The sequence below is a fragment of the Lycorma delicatula genome, chromosome 5 (assembly GCF_047948215.1).
Source record: "Lycorma delicatula isolate Av1 chromosome 5, ASM4794821v1, whole genome shotgun sequence".
Classification (NCBI taxonomy): domain Eukaryota; kingdom Metazoa; phylum Arthropoda; class Insecta; order Hemiptera; family Fulgoridae; genus Lycorma; species Lycorma delicatula.
This window is the reverse complement of record NC_134459.1, coordinates 72,481,764-72,499,243: the sequence shown is the minus strand read 5'-3', so window position 1 is coordinate 72,499,243 and position 17,480 is coordinate 72,481,764. Positions and strand designations below refer to the sequence as shown.

Here is a 17,480-nt window from a genome sequence, read left to right as displayed (position 1 = left end):
CCACTCCCAGAACTTTGTATCCAGTGAAAATATTCAGTTGAACTATAAACTTAATCTCCCACTGAATTAACAATAGTGCCTAATAAACATTATTACATGGTTCTTTTAACTGGTGAATGCAAAAGAGGGCAACATACTTTCAGTAAATGATGAAGTCTGTCCACCTTCTTCATAAAAGAATGAATCGCCTCGACGTAAACGTGCAAACTGATCACCTACTAAACAGACAAAAGTTGGACCAAGAATTGCACCACTTTTAGGTTTTTCTGCAACTCCTCCAATAAATAAATCTATTTCATCTACTGACCCATAAATACTTTGCAACTTCTGGATACTCTGTAACAATACAAATAAGCATATATCAGAATAAAAATAAAGCATTTGCAGTCTAGTCTATAGAGCAGAACTCAGTCTATAAAGTTTCTATTCAGTTTACATTAATTAACCGCAAGCAAAAGATAATTTAAACTTATATTTCATATTACTAAATTTTTTCAGTCAAGTTACTCAAAAAACATTCTGCTGTCTATATAGTACAGATTAAAATATTGCTTCTGTAACTATGGATGAAAATTCTATTCACATTAATAATCATTTATATACTTCATCTGAAAAATGTAAGGCATTTTTAAAAATTAAAAAATGGAACAAGATTTGAGTATATATATTTAGATTTAATGAACACAATTGAAAGTTAGAAAAAACATTAAAAAACTGAACATTACAGAATTCACAAAATTTAATCTTTCATTTAATCCCCTTTCCCTTTTTCCCTTTTCTCCATTTCCCCACTACAGTTTCTTCACATTCACCTTTTCCTTATTTATTTTGCCCCTTATTTGCCCTTCCCACTTTCCCCATTTCCCTATTTCCTTCCTCCCTTTTTCTCTTTCCCCCTTTTCCTCTCTACCATTTTCCTTTTACTCTTTTTCTCCATTTCCCTTCTTCCTTTTTCCCGTGCATAAATCAGTCCAATAGTTTTTTAGTTTATAGCAGACACACCTACGAATATTGCCTTTTATATGTATAAAGAAGAAAGTCTGTTTTTATTTTATTTTTTTCTTAAATATCTCGACACCAGCGCCACCTAGCACATGTAGTTTATGCAAACATTTTTCTTTTCACATAACTAATATATATTCTGAATATGAGCCAATTGGTCCATATACAATTGAGAAAATTGTATTTGTGAGAAACAAATATATGTATTTTTTTGCACAATTTTTCTAAATATCTCAAACCCAGCATAACCTAGCAGCTCCATTTTTCACAGAAATATTTCTTTTCACGCAACTAATAAATATTCTGAATATGAGCCAAATTGGACCATAAATACAATTTTTTTAAATATCTCTGTTGTGGTGCCACCTAACGAATCTAAATTTTGCAAAAATACTTCTTTTCAATTAACTAATACATATTCTGAATATGAGCCCAATCAGATCATAAATACAATTTTTTGAAATATCTCGATCCCAGTGCCACCTAGTGGGTCCTTTTTTGCAAAAATATTTATTTTCAATTAACCAAAATATATTCTAAATATGAGCCAAGTTGGACCATAAATATAATTTTCCATAATATCTTGAACCCAGCACCACCTAACAGATCCATTTTTTACAAAAATATTTATTTTTATGTAACTAATTTATATTCTGAATATGAGGCAAATCGGACCATAAATACATTTTTTTAAATATCTCAACCCCCTCGCCACCTAGCGGGTCCAAACTAATTCAGAAACCTTCACAGGCATGCACACAACAACTCATGTAAGTAGCAGTCGGATGAATATATAGGAACGCATACTGGAAAAAACAGACAAACAAACATTCATTTTTATTTATATATATATATATATATATATATATATATATATATATATATATATAAGATGAGATTAACAATTTAAATATTATTGTTAATTAATAATAAGAGTCATGATAAGTTGAGGGGAAATTTAACTTGTTTAAAAATTAATAACTTCCAATAATAACCTAGCTATGTCCTAAGGTCGAGTTGAACTATCATCTGTTAAAAGTTAATATTTAGATTCCTCTAATAAAAAGTAGATTTTATGAATATAACTTACTTGTCCATCCATGTAAGCAGTTAAATCTTGCCATGTCTTGGCTTTTGGCAAACCACAAACTTCACGCCAATCATTATATGGTGGCAATCCATGATCACGACCTCTTTGTATATTCAGAGCAACTAAATCCAGTCCAAAATCTAAATCTCCTTGAAATAAATGATCTGTTACCTGAAATAATTTTACATGTTGTAGAATATTTTTCACAAAAAAAAATGTTATGTGTTTACATATCTTGCTTTTTAAACACATTATTATTGCTGAAATATTCTAATGTATTTTACATTTTCAAGCAAATAATAAATACTGATCAAATTTAACAACTCGTAAAATAAAAAATTGCTGTCCAAAAAAATTACAATTATGATAGCGATATTTATTCTCCTTAAATATTACACTTTTTCCATTTCTAGGAAGCAGGATGTTACTTAGGAACCAGGACGGTTACAATTTATCTTCTTAAGAAATTTAATCAAGTAATAGATTCCATTAAATCCATTTTAATATTACTTTTTTAATGATAAACATTGTTTTTTTTTCAGTATTGTTATATTTCTCTTAAAGTACAAGATTACATCACTTCATTTTAGACAAATCTGATAAAGTATATTTAAGATTAGACTGCTAACATAAATTCTTTTTTTTTAATTGGCTACTTAGGTTATTAGCTATTTTATATGTATTGAATCAGTTGATTGGTTCATTCGTTATCCATATTCTTAAATCAAATTACAGTAATGCTGTTGCTACATATGATACACATATATTTTCACACACATCCACATAAACAACAATTGACTTAAAACAAATGATTTAAAACTCAAAACCTAGTTTAAAATAATACTGGAAAAGGTGTATACAGGCTTTTGGAATGTAGGACAGTATGACAAAAGATAATTATCATAAATAACTCATTCAAAGTTTTCTTAACCTATAGTTAGGTGATACAATGAACATAAAAAAAAATTGGAAACTTGTTTGATTTTAAAACCTAAAATATATACAGAAATAAATCAGTTAAAATGTCCTGCATAGAGTATAAAGAGTGTGAAGACAAAGAAAGGTCCTTGACATATTGAAATAATTATGATGTAAAATAAATTTGAAACTCAACACAAGTAAAACAGTGGCATAAAAGGCAAACATGATGTTCTGACACTCCATTACAAAATCCAACTTCCTACATTCTATAAATAATTTTGTTTCATATAGGAATTTCATTAACATACTAGTGCTTTTTACAAAATTAGAAAGTATTTTTTATAATTTTTTTGGCACTCTTAATTATTATTGTTCAGTTTCATAGGTAGGGGCATCCTTCAATAAATACCTAATAAGGTGTGGTGATGTAAGATTAGTGTAACTTATCTTGAGTATTTAAGTGTTGTATTATATTTTTTGTAATTAATATTCAAAATCATCTCTTGTCCAAATATCATGTTTTTATTTTGAAACAACCCTTATAAAGTATGCAGTTTACATAATTCCATTTGATAGAAAGAATAACTAATAGGGTATTTTAGGGGTAATATTAATTATTATAAACAAAGGAATTTATCTTTATAATCAGATTAAGATCAGGTAAGGTTACAAATATAAAAATTTTGCTTGTGATATTTAAAGGTGATATATATCACTAAATTACATTCAGAAATAGAAATTCATTATTTCTTGACATACAAATTCAGAAATACTTTTATTATATTCAATATATTTTTTTAAAAATTGTATCCAGAATTTTTTGGTAAGTTCCTATATTTTTAAAACTTTCATATATATTTACTAAATTATTATGAGTACATAATTTTATTTCATGTATAAATTGGATTTATTGACAATATTTAAGAATAATTTAACTAAAAATAACTAAAAAGGTCAAATTTATTGAGAAGATTATAAATATTTTTGGTTTTCCATTTATCAGAAAAGTTATAAATATTGTAAAGAACTATTATGAACCACTGACTATTTTGATTCAAAGGTTATTTGATTTATGATAAGATTGACATAAAACTTAATGTAAAAAAAATTTGAGTATAAATCCTTAATAACAGTCATATTAGATATGACTGCATTACTGAGGCTAGAATAGTCTAAATTAAGTAACACCGCTTTATGTTTTAGGTTACATTAAGGTATGTGATATCCATCTGCAGGAAATTTAAGCAAAGGTAAGCTTACAAAAATTTAATTATTATATTTTTTTTAGACCTTATACATTTTTTTCAGGTATTTTAATTATAAAAATTTTATTTTTATGAATATGTTTATAAAATATTTTAGTTGTTATAATAATAACCACCATTAAAATCTTACAGATATGCCAGGAACTTTACATGAAATACTTAAATTAGCCAATAATCTAATACAATAATTTTAAATACAAAATATCAGTGAATTTATAGCTGAAATTATATTCATCTATAAGTCAGGTAAAGAGAATAGTAGTCATTTTGTTGTTACATTGTATCAAACTGATCTACTTTGCCAGCACATGGTGATAAGCACATACCTGTTGGATTAGATATATTTCAGAAGCTCTGTATGAGAACAATTATAAAAAAGCAAAAGTAATGTAAATAAATGTAATGTATTGGTAACAATGCTACTGTAAAGTGCTTGTTTTGCATTGGTACTGTAACAAGGCACCAATGCAAACTGCTGTGAAGGATTGATCACTTAGCCTTTAATTTGAAAGTTCCTTGGTTGGAATCCCATTCACCATTTATCACTGTATATGCTACTAAGAGTCTGTATCATATACTTATCTATTAATCTTTCTGTATGGTGAATTAATCAATAAAGAATATAAGTAAATAAAATTTATGACTTGTTTCCAAAAAAATTAATATAATATGCAATGAAAAATATGATGGTTTTTAGCATGCTAAAAAAATCAAGTTTGACAAAAATAAACAAAAATATATTATTCTAGCAATCATGGAATTGACAAATATTTAAGAGAATGTAAGTACATCCTTCAAAATAGTGAACAAGTGTTCATTATTTTCACAATATTTTATACTTACAATAGATAAGTTTTATGTTACATATTATAGTAATAAAAAGGTAAATAAAAAAGTTACTTTCATTTTGTGCTTCCAGAAAATTTTTTTTAAAAGTTTTAATTAACTCCTTTGCTCATGATATTATTGCTGAAAACATTCCTGATTTGGTTAGTAAAAGCCTTAAGCATCTAATTTTGTTTGATATAATTGTTAGTATTACTCCAAAAAACATTGTTATTAAAATGTTACTTCTGAAAATAATACCTCTTTAGTAAAGAATCTATCAAATTTTTGGGATGATTGTGTAGAAAGTCCTCTGACAAAATCATCTACAGCTCCTTCTTGATATAGTATAAATGGATTGAAATGCTGTTTACTTAATGTCACATTTTCTCTAACATTTCCAAATCTACCATATCCACTGTAAAAAAAAATAAGTTTAAATATACAAGTAGTAAATATTTTAGCATTTTTAATTATATAATTTATTTAATCTAATGCAATTTAAAAATTATGTAGATAGGAAAGGATCATGGGAAATAGTTTTTTATTACAAACAATTTATTAGAATAAAAGAATTATCATTTCACATCAAACATTTTTTTCACAACTAATAAATTTACTGATAACTTGTTTGTAAATTTTAATTGAAGTTGAGGATTTATGCATTACAAGCACAATAAAACTTTCATTGTACAAAAACTGCGTTTATTCGTATAATTTTTTTATGTAATAAGGTAGATTGAATAGTGAGTATATATTTTATACTAACTGCAGGTGACTTTGAATGAGACTGTGTCCAAATCGAAATGCTGCTGTAGCAAATACATTAGTTATACCAGGGTTAAGAGATGCATCATAAAGTTTTGTCCAACCAGAATCACGTGGAGAAAGCTCAAATTTGTCTGTATATTCACTACCTGCAAAAAATTGGAAAAATATATATTTAAAATAAAAAGTTATCATCTTTACAAATATTGGAAGTTATGTTTCTTATATTTATGTAATAGTAATTAACAATTGTTTTCACTGTCCTCATGACTTGTAGATAGTAATTAAAGCATTACATTTGTCTGGTTCATAAAATTCAAAATACCTCATCAGATGACAAAAGTGATAATAATAAAGCAAAAAGTAACAGATATATTTGAATGTTTATATTCTGTGAAACATAGAATATAATGAATGTTCTATATTCTATATTTGAATTTTTGTATTCTCTTTATAGAGAATATATTAACGTAAAATAGAAAAGTGGTTACCTATATTTTCTGATGGTTCTCAGAATACATCTTAGAAAGAAATAAACTTTCATTTTCAAACTTCACTGAAGAGCATTACAAACTCTTAAATTTAACTCTTAATTGTTAAATACTAAGATATTTCTTACCTCACAATATCCAAAAAAATTTAACAAATACAACTCTTAAATATATAACAAACACACTAATGCAAAAATGTAGAAAACATTAGAAAGCACAAATGTGCAGCTTTGTTAGAAATATTAGCCGTTAAAATATTCACTCTGATCAGAATTTAATTGTTCTGTGAAACTCAATACAATGAAATATTTGGTCCAGACTAGCATGTGCATACTCACACACACACACACACACACACACACACACACACACACACACACACACACACACACACACACACACACACACACACACACACACACACACACACACACACACACACATATATATATATATATATATATATATATATATATATATATATATATATATATATATATATACACACACACACACAGAGAGAGAGAGAGAGAGAGAGAAAAGAGAGAGATATTAAGCTACATAAAACACAGAATAAAATCAAAAATTTTGTAAGTGATAGAAAATACGTAGATAATACTGACATATCAATCATTAATTATACTAAGTTGTAAAATTTTAGGACAGAAAAATATTTAATTAATGAAGTAAAAATTAAAATAAACAGAAACCGAATTTTCAGTTGTATCTGATTGTGAAAGATTTAGCTAATGCTAAAAATAATCTTACTCCATTAATTTGTGTTTAACTACTGTTTCTAGAGACACTGAACTTGATTGACTAATAAGTGTTAAGGAGTTACTGACTGGGACTGAAGGGGACCCACTGTAAGCCCATTTTCTTTGTATTTCTTACTGTTAACAATACATTATTAATGTTATCATGGTTTTTTCAATAACTTTTAGAAAATTCTATGGTACAGTCACAAAGATCGAGACTCATGGCTTCAATTATTTTAACACAAAAAAATAAACCAATGCTACTATACAAGGACAACCTATATCATTACTACTCAAAAAATGACCATGGTACATCTATATAATAGCACTGCTTTGATTGGAAGGCATGCAATGCTAGGTGCACAACAAATAAGGACTTGGACAATATATGAGTAATTAGAGATGGTACTGAAAATCATTTGCACCCAGCCAACATCACAAAAGTTTTTGTTCAAGAAGTTTTAAACGGAATAAGAAGGTGCACGAATGCAAATCTTACTAAATAACCTGCTACAGTGATAAGAAACAAAATATCAAAAGTCGATAATGAAGAGGTTTTGGCATCACTGTCAATAAAATGCTCTCACTCACCTTGTATCCTTCCAACAATATTGGGTCCATCCTTCATTACTGTTAATTTTAGGCCAAGTAATAATTGAAGAACCATATACTAATACATTATGAGGGAAAATTTTCTTATTTATGATTCTGGTTTGTACAACAATAATAGAAATCTGATGTTTTTGACACTAAGAAACATACTTTCTAGGAATACACAATTTTCAGAGATGGAACAAACCTTCAAAGCAATTGCTAATTAGTTCATTCAACTTGTTTATAATACATGATTTAGTTAAAAATTATGTGTTTCCACTTGTTTATTGCCTCACAGTTTGACAAACTGAAACAGCATATGTCTCAATATATCTAGAACTGATTAATTACACTACAGTCAATTCTTTTAAATACAACATCTTCAATGTCAGATTTTGAGCTGGCAAATATATCATTTCCAAATATGAATATAATGATGACCTTTCTCTTTCATTTTACAGATCTATTTGGGGAAGTGTTACAAATAAGGGGCTGAGAGATGCATACTTGGACATAGATCATCCATGAATAAGACACCAGATACAAGAGATGATGTCATTAACATTTAAAAATTTGAAAAATTTAACTCCTTTGCAAAATTTAACTCAGATATGGGAATTATTAAATGACCTGTTCAATGAAGAAGTGCTGGAGTAGACATTTTACATTGAAGTTTTGTAATTATATCATTGGTCAGCCTGCAAAAGGTTGGAGGAGAGCTGTGTCTCCAAGATTCTCTTCTGCATAGCGGAATGTGTATGATTTAGTGGAAAGTGATTGTCAATAAACCAACAACACATTAAAGGGTTTTATTCACAATTACAATGATTAGTTGTTGCCCAGAACTTAAATATATGATGCTTCAGTGAACATTTCCAGCAACAACAAAATGAAACAGAAATATTGCTTACATAATTGTTGGCTGGACACATCAGTATAAAACAACTGTTAAGCAAAAGGTACCTCTTAAACCATCACAGAATGGCTGATCTGGTTGACCAATATCAGCAGTATAAAGACAAAAACAACATCTCTCCTAATTTAGGGCAATTTCTTATCGTTTGAAACTTCGCAGCAATACATCTCAGCAGAACGTTGATGAATTATAAAATAAATTCATATTATCCAAATTTGATATTTGAAAGCACTGCCTACCCATTTACAAATGATTCACTCATCCAGTCTGGCAAAATAATGGTGTATTTTCTTATGTCAATAAACAGTTGATTCATATTCTGATAAAACTTCCGTAGAAAATTATCGACATTTTAGGACAGTTTGGTTACCAGATATTCTTTAATGCCACCCTGGACATTTTATATTTTTAATATTTGGCATTATAGGAAATTTTAACTTTGGAAATTTTGTGTGTGGACATCCTTTGTGATAGGACTATTTCAAAATGTTAACCTTAATGTGCGGAGAACCTTTTCATAGATTGGATCTTTAATATCAGACATTATCACTGATAATCATTAATAGCTGTTCTAAAAATATTACTTAATATTATGGGAAGAAATTCATTGTAGGTAATATGCTGCATTTCTGCCACCACAATTCTTCTTGCTTCTTGGAATAATGCTTCATCTGACCACTCAGGATGTAATAGCTGAAGTTCTTTTGCAACACGATTGTGTTCTCTCATCCATATGGTATGCATAAGGGCTAATTGTAATTGCTCGTTGACTCGGCCATCACCTAAAAAAAAAAATGTATTCATAATTACTAACAAATAATTAAAGTGCAAAAGATAGTTCCTTAAATTCCTGAATTAATCACTTTGATAACAAACTAAATAGAAAACAAGACCAGTGACAGTTTGCATAGGTCATCATTTCAAATTTAAAGAACCATAGCTTCAGCACCGCTTAATAAAGCAATGCACTCTTCATCAAGCTACAGCCAACAGTTTTCATTCCTATAAACTTACTTGATTCTCAAAAACACCTTCAGAAACTATAAACAAACATAAAATATTATAATATATGACAACTGACAAACAGATCTACCCAAGGAGGATGTGGGTAACTGCTGTGTGGCAGACAATACACTTAAGAAGCTTGATAAGAGGTGCAATGGCAATATGACACATTGTATTTGAAATGTGAAAAACATATACCGATATAAATGTAAAAATACTTTAATTTGTTAAGTAAATGTAGTGGTGTATAGCTGTGTATCAGTAGTATTTGTGTTTGTTAAATTTTTTTTGTCTTTCCAGAAGAGGGTATACATTAATTTATCTTTACAATATCCTGTGTACAATATTAAACAAATATTTTTATGTTACCTGCTCTAAAACATGAGAGTCTGTTATCTTCACTGGAGCACTCATCTGGATTTGCTGGTAACATTTGTTTACCTCTAACATTTTGAGTTTTCAGTTGACCTCCTCGAAATTCTCTTAATAGACGCTGATGATCCAAGTTAGAGCCATATATATTTGAACCATCCAAAATCCCTGTCACCTGGTTCATCTGTTTAAACATTTTTTAAATTATACATTTCATTTTTAACTGTTAATGAGCAATTTTATACTTACATTTGAGCACTAGTACTGGAGGGATGATAATTTTGATAATACTACCCAGTATTAGCATTGATTAACCTAATAAACCCCAAAATTGGAAAATCTTTAAACATTCTTGTAAACTCAAACCACATGTAAATTTGGCATATTAAATCAAATGAACATATTTCAGAAATAGTGACATATTAAAAACAATCACAAAATAAAACTACTTAATTTCAATACAAACATTACATTCAAATAACTCCTTATGGTTTTTTCTTATTTTTATATAAGGAAATCCATACGGTTTAGAATGGTTTAACTGTTTCCTGTGGTTTATAAATCTTTTTTACAATGAATGGGATAAACATTTATACAATCTCAACAAAATAATATTCCAGCTCAATTGTAATAATGACAGAAATATTTACTAAAGGCAACACAAAACAATTAAACAATTGTTAACACACATAAAGAAATAAACATTGTTATCCACACCAAAAACCTATCAAAAACCTATTAAATTTAGAAATGTGAGAAAAAGAGAATAGACTGACTTACCATTCTCACAACCCAATCTAATATGAACTTGTAAAGTTTTAGAAATGAATATTTATCTTGTAAACATTGTATATGTATTATAATTAGGTATTTGATTATCTCTAAATTTTATGTATTTATGTTTTTATGTTCTATGAGCATGTAGTCTACGACATATAACAGTATATCTGGTTTATGATTGCTTTCAGGGTAGACATAATTTGTAATGAAATGTATTGTTGTTTATCATATTTAATTTGTAAGTGTAGAATATGGTTTTATAATATGAAATTATTATTATATATATTATTGATCTATAATGATGATGTTATTGTTACTTTTTTAATGATGTACATACTGTCTGTGTAAGTGCAATATTTTATGTTATTAATGTAAGTATTATCTTTTGATGTAACGTGCAGTTCATGATGTAAATTTTAAGTATTATACAGGTAAACTCAATTTTTTTTGGATTTTGGCAAAAGTATATTGAGTTTCTAATGCTAAATTCACAATGCAATAAGCAATTTATAACAACCGTATTTTTTGCACATAACATTTTTCATTATTTTTCTTTCAGAATATTTTTCTTTAGGATTATAATGTTTTAAATGATTTGAAACTGAACATGGGACACAACCCAACTATTACAAAGGCAACAGATTTGTATGCAGAATAATTCATTCCCTGATATATCAACATGTTGCTAGATAGGAGTCTGCTTTATCAGACAGTGAGTAGAATTCTAGAAACACACTTTTATTCACTACATATGCAGCTATTATGAATTTATTCTGTTCTTTCTAGTGATATATAGATGTTTATTGAAGTGTACTTTGTTAAATAGAGAATATGTAGGCCAAGGAGGTATGTAAGCTATTCACATAACTTCTGTTATGTGTATGAGGATTTGACAATTTTTTTAATTAAGATCACTGGTGAAGTTAGACACATCTAGTATAAAAATTGGTATCCATTCCCCATTATCAAGCAAACTACAGTTCATACCAATTTTTGTAATAGATCTGTCTAACTTCATCAGTGATCATAATACCCATGTATGGTTTTTCCGCTACATGGGTATAGGAAAAACTCATGTAACACAGTTGTTACATTAACCACAAAAGCATTTTTGTATTGTTACTTCTGTACTACAAAAATAGAATAAATACATAATAAATCTAAATCGCAGAAGTACCAAAATTAGCCATCTGCTATGAAGTCAGTACCTCACAGTGAGGATTTCTCTGTACTACATCCTCCAACAGATGTAAGATGAATTGGAAGATAAGGCAGACAACAAAGTTCAAAATGAGAATCATTGTCCAAAAAACAGGGTGAGAGCTTGGGTTCTAGACCGAAAGGCTGGCATCTCCATTAATATGGTATTAATGTCTTTCTTTCTTTCTTAACACCAGGAAGAGTTTAAAAATTTCTACTGTGAAGCAAAGTACTTATGCATCACAACAATATTTGTCTTGTATTGGATTTACTATTTACTCATAAAACAACAGAGTGGAGATTTTTCATTGATTCTCTGAAAACTGGTTTGAAGGCTGCCGCCCTTTTGCTCAATGAGGAAAAATTTCCTTCATTACCGTTAACTTATATAACAAAAATGGAGGATACGTATGATAATGTTGAAATCCTTTTGGAAATAATTCGGTATGAGAAGTATTGTTTGACTACATTTTGCAATTTAAAAATCACTGTTAATGGCTTTGCAACTCAGATATATCAAATTTTGTTGTTTCTTAAGCGAGTGGGACATCAAGCATAAGAAAATCATTTCATCAACAAGGAATGACCAAACTGTGAATCATGGAAAGAAAAGATTTTTATCTTATATGATTGATATGATATGATTCTTCTACCTTCACTTAATATATTTATGTATAATATATTATGTATAATATAATTATATTATTTTTATATATATAATTGGACTTTTTAAGTGATGAATAAAGACAGTACTGGATTTATTTTTGAATGAAAAAGTTCCTGGTGTTAATGAAGCTAAAATCAAGGAAGGAATTTTTGTGGCCCTCAAATAAGAACTTTGATTAAAATCTGTAATGGTATTTTAATGCTGTTTTGTAATAGTACTTGTATTATTTCATTCTTCTCACTAAAATTTATGTGTAATTGAATATCTAGCTGTAAATATATAATAATAAATTAATTATATTGAAACTTACTTGTTCTCTAGGTCCAAAATTACATTCAGGTCGTGGTGCTGGTAGTGAGCGAACAAACTCCATACATCGTTCACCAAAAGGAGAAAATATATGGTCATTTCTTGGTAAGTCTATTGTAAAACAATCTGGATGTCTAAGATCATCTGGTAAAATTTTTCCATCTCTACAGCAAGATATTCCAGAACCACTCTGACCTATTATTAACATTAAAATATAATTGTAATGTTTTTTTTTTTCAAAGATTGTGTGTTTTTGTAAGTCTTCTGTGTGTCTTGTAAGTGTCATTCATTATACATAAAAATATATAGTAGGCACAAAATGTGACAAACAAATGGTCATTTGATAAGAAAAGTTATGAAAGTAATGTAGAAGATTGTGGATATATATAAATATATATATATATATATATATATATATATATATATATATATATATATGTATGTAGTAATGTCCAATCCCTTTTTTAGTAAAGTTCAATGGACATATAAGCATATTACATGTTGATTTTTAGATTTGCCAGACTAAGAGTGTTTTAATCAGTACTCTTAGTCAATAATAATATGTTGATAATAATATATTGTATGTCGATAATAATAAATAATGAATATAAGACAGAATCAGAAAACCATTAACATTAAGATTGAACTGTTACTACTAAGACTCAATCTTTCAGCCTGTCATTTAGAAAGAAAGATTTATAGGACAAGTTGGTCTAATCCTATCAGTTTTGTTTTTTAATCTAGATGATACTTTACTCCCTATTCTTGTCTTATTGTTTGGTTCGCTTTGTTTTGAATAAATAATTGAATATAATCTCTTTCTTTCCATTTTAAGTGGTATCTTATGTTATGATTATTAACCACCAATAAATCCCAAAATATAATATACCAACAAAAAGTAAAACAACCACATTTTTGTCTTCATAGATCTACAGACAAGTTCATTTGACTTGGTTTTTTAAATATAACTTTACACCTTTCAATTTCTAGGTTTCTACTTCTGAGATATTCCAGTTGTACAATTGTGTATTGAAAGGAGTTACAAATTACATTACAGGATTAAAACGCAATAAAGTTGTTTAATAAAAATGGAGAATCGTGGGAGTTGATCTTTAATGCTTACTTTAAGAATTGTGTCCAAAATACATTCATGTAAACTTCATTTACTGGGTTTTAAATTTATTTAAAGTTAATGGCCAATTAATCGAAAGCCAATAAATAAAAATAAAAAAACAGTTTTATCATCATTATTTTTATACAGCATTGTTTTCTTGATATGACTAAATTAAATTTATATGATTCATCCAGGTGTTCTTATTAGCAACTTTTTTATTTCACAAAAAAATTGACCTTGCTAAAAATTGCTCATTATATTAATTAATTACTATATACAATTAATTACTATATTCTGATTAAGTCTTACAGTTAGTCCTACCCTACTAAAGGGAATTTGTATGTGTATCTGTCTGTACGTGCGTCCCTCTTAGCTGAGAACATGCTTAAATGATCGAACATGCTGCCTATCAAAAAATCATATGATTTTTTTTTTTCTTAAATGTTTATAAACAATAAATAACAACAGTAATATAATTATAAAATAAATTAATAAATTCTACTACCGTAATTCATTCATTCAATTTTGTAGAGATCTTAAAACACAACTATTTTCATTACAAATAAATCAATACTGAAAATACATTGATTATCCATTTAGAATCGTATATATGATTTTTTTTTGGCCTTGTAGTTACAATTAAACAAACATAGAGGCAAAACATGTGGGTCAAATCAAATGGTAAACAATAAAGATCAAAATTAGATGAAACAATAATGGTAAAAAATTAGAAGAATTTTGAATCCTATATATTCTCGTTAGTGATTTATTGATTTTGAAGCCAACTTCTTTTTTGTTATTTGACAAAGAAAGTTAGTTTTGTACTACGATAATTTGTTTCATAAATTTAATATAATATATAAATAATAAAGTAATTAATTTATTAATTAACAACTATTTTCAATAAATAACAAGTTATTTTGGTTTTAGAAAGTGCGATGATGGTAACCCACCCTAAAACTTATTTTCTAATGAGGAATGATGCTTAATTGAACAATGACAAATCCTTTTTTTGGTTTTCCTTGATCAATTTTCATCATTGAAAAAAAAACAATTTAGACAAGAGATAATCAATTTTGGACACCATATAATAGCAATCCGAGACACTATCCACCAGGCAACCCACCTGGAGGGTCTAGTTACGGAGGTATGCTTATGGCACGCCCTGCAGTTAGTTCTCTAAAGTATTTATACAGTGCGTTCAAAAGGTAATACAAACCTATGTTGTACAGTAACAGTATAACATATATGTTGAGGGATTGTATTCCATGCACTGCAAAATTTTCTCCTAAGATTGGTAATCCTATGTTGTGTACAGTTTTCATCTGTGAGCAAGTCAGGTTGGTGACCCTAACACAATAAAATGTGTTTCGGGGTTCTTTGTTGTTCATTGTGTGTTCATCACAATTGTCTCTCCATTTTCCTCAGAATGGTGTTAATTTTAGAACAGAAATGTTTCTCATAAACAACAGTACACAGTACACACAGACAGTAAAAGACCAGATTTCCATTAGATTTCCAGGTACACCAGTTCCTAATCAACACACAAGTAGTATAAGAGCACTGATCAAGAAATTCAGGAAGTTGGGATCAGTAAAGGACTATGAAAAAAGTGGTAGACCATTAATAATAATTAATGAAGAAAAACTGAGACAAATGACATATCAGAGTTGCCCTGACAGAAGAACGTTGGTGTTTTGCAACTGCACCCAAGGCTGTTTGTAAAAAGCTCAGTCTCATCCCATATACAATTAACGAGTGTCAAAGGTTGCTCAGTCCATTAACTACAGAAAGTGAATTCAATACTCTGAATGGTTTTAACCATTTCTACCAGACATTTCTGTTTATATTTTGGTCTATGTTTTCTGTACTCTGTACTACTGAGGCATGGTTCCATTTATAAGGGTATGTGCAGGCACAGAACTCATGGTATAGTCAACCAACAACCCACATGCCATACATGAAGTTCCTCTATATGACTAGAAGATTGTGTTAGAGATGTAATATCCAGAAGAAAAATAGTCAGCTCAGTGTTCTTCACAGAAACAAAAAATTCAGATTGTTATTGTAAAATTATTCACCAGTTCATGGGAGAGCTAATCGAGGATAAAATTAATAATTTTTCAATTTAACAAGACGGTATGACCATACAGCTACGAAGTTCATAAAATTACTTCAAGAGGTTTTTAGATCATTTCTAAAAAAGGTTGTGGCCATTCTCTGAATTTAAGCCCACTAGATTTATACTTCTGGGGTTATGCAAAAAGTAATGTTTATTGAGGAAACCCCTACAACCTCTAGGAATTCAAACTGCTATTCATGATTTCACCTAGAATATTCCACATGAACAACTTGTGAGAGTCTTCAAAAACAAGAAGAGACCTGTGCAAATACATATGAATGTTCACAGAGACCATTTACAACAACTAATGTTAAGTGAGTCAATATTAAATATTATCGTACTAGTGGATGAAAGGTTATACTTACTTTTTGAACATTCTATATAATCTCTACGTTGGCTCATGTATGACTGATTTCTTGCATATCTGTCTATTTTTCTTAAATATAAATTTTTCATGTATTTGGAAATTTATACCCTATGTAATATGTAATATGCATTTTTATTGATTTTTAGTTTTAGTAAACCACAAATTTCAATGACAGAAGCTTGTCTTCTTTTATTTTATGAATATATTTTATTTTAATGAATTAAGAAAAATACTCAAAGTTTATTGTTAAATTAAACTTCATTCATTAAAAAGAAAAAAAAGAAAAAAACAGATACCCTTAATTTCCTTTCCCAAAAAAATTGTCATTAAGTTTGGTTTGAAAGTTTAAAAAAAATGAAGTATTCAAATTGATATCTAAGAAATATTTTTGTGTGGTTCTGAAACTTTACTTTTAACATGTATGCAGATAAATAAATTTCTACGTAATAAATGCTGCTGTTTGTAAATATTAGTAAAAGTTCCTGAATAAAAAAAAGTTAAATAAGTTTAGAATTTGGCTCACCTTTGCTGATAGGAGTGTGTGTGAGATCATGATCTAGAAATTGTCCCCATTGCATAACCATAAGAGTATAATTACTGGATGGCAGATCTTTATCTTGAGCAAACAGTACACTTACTATACGAGCACTGGGTAAATCAGCACCATTTGTTAATTTAGTTCTTGGTGAATTTACACCTGAGAAAAAACGTTAACAGTATATTGTAATTATTTTTAATGGCAATTTTTAAATATGATTAAATAAACTTGTTTTTAAACATTTAAAACTTAAAATAATAGTAAGTAGTGTAGCTTATGATATATTTATCATCAATAAATAAATTATTCAATTTCATTTTAGTAGCAATATAATATTTATATATACTTAATTCTCACTATGCTTTTAATTAGTTTT

The 17,480-nt window shown here is 28.3% G+C and overlaps 1 protein-coding gene across 1 annotated transcript in view; it reads right to left on the bottom strand.

Annotated features, from left to right (window-relative positions):
• LOC142325077 (salivary peroxidase/catechol oxidase-like) overlaps positions 1-17,480 on the bottom strand; it is a 56,888-nt gene that overhangs the window by 15,225 nt on the left and 24,183 nt on the right. The window contains exons 4-11 of the mRNA XM_075366403.1: positions 17,090-17,263; positions 12,965-13,158; positions 10,005-10,191; positions 9,215-9,412; positions 5,873-6,020; positions 5,365-5,521; positions 2,093-2,263; positions 138-336 (exon numbers count right to left, since the gene is read on the bottom strand). Of these exons, the coding sequence (XP_075222518.1) occupies positions 138-336; positions 2,093-2,263; positions 5,365-5,521; positions 5,873-6,020; positions 9,215-9,412; positions 10,005-10,191; positions 12,965-13,158; positions 17,090-17,263 (1,428 nt within the window). The remainder of the gene's footprint in view (positions 1-137; positions 337-2,092; positions 2,264-5,364; positions 5,522-5,872; positions 6,021-9,214; positions 9,413-10,004; positions 10,192-12,964; positions 13,159-17,089; positions 17,264-17,480) is intronic.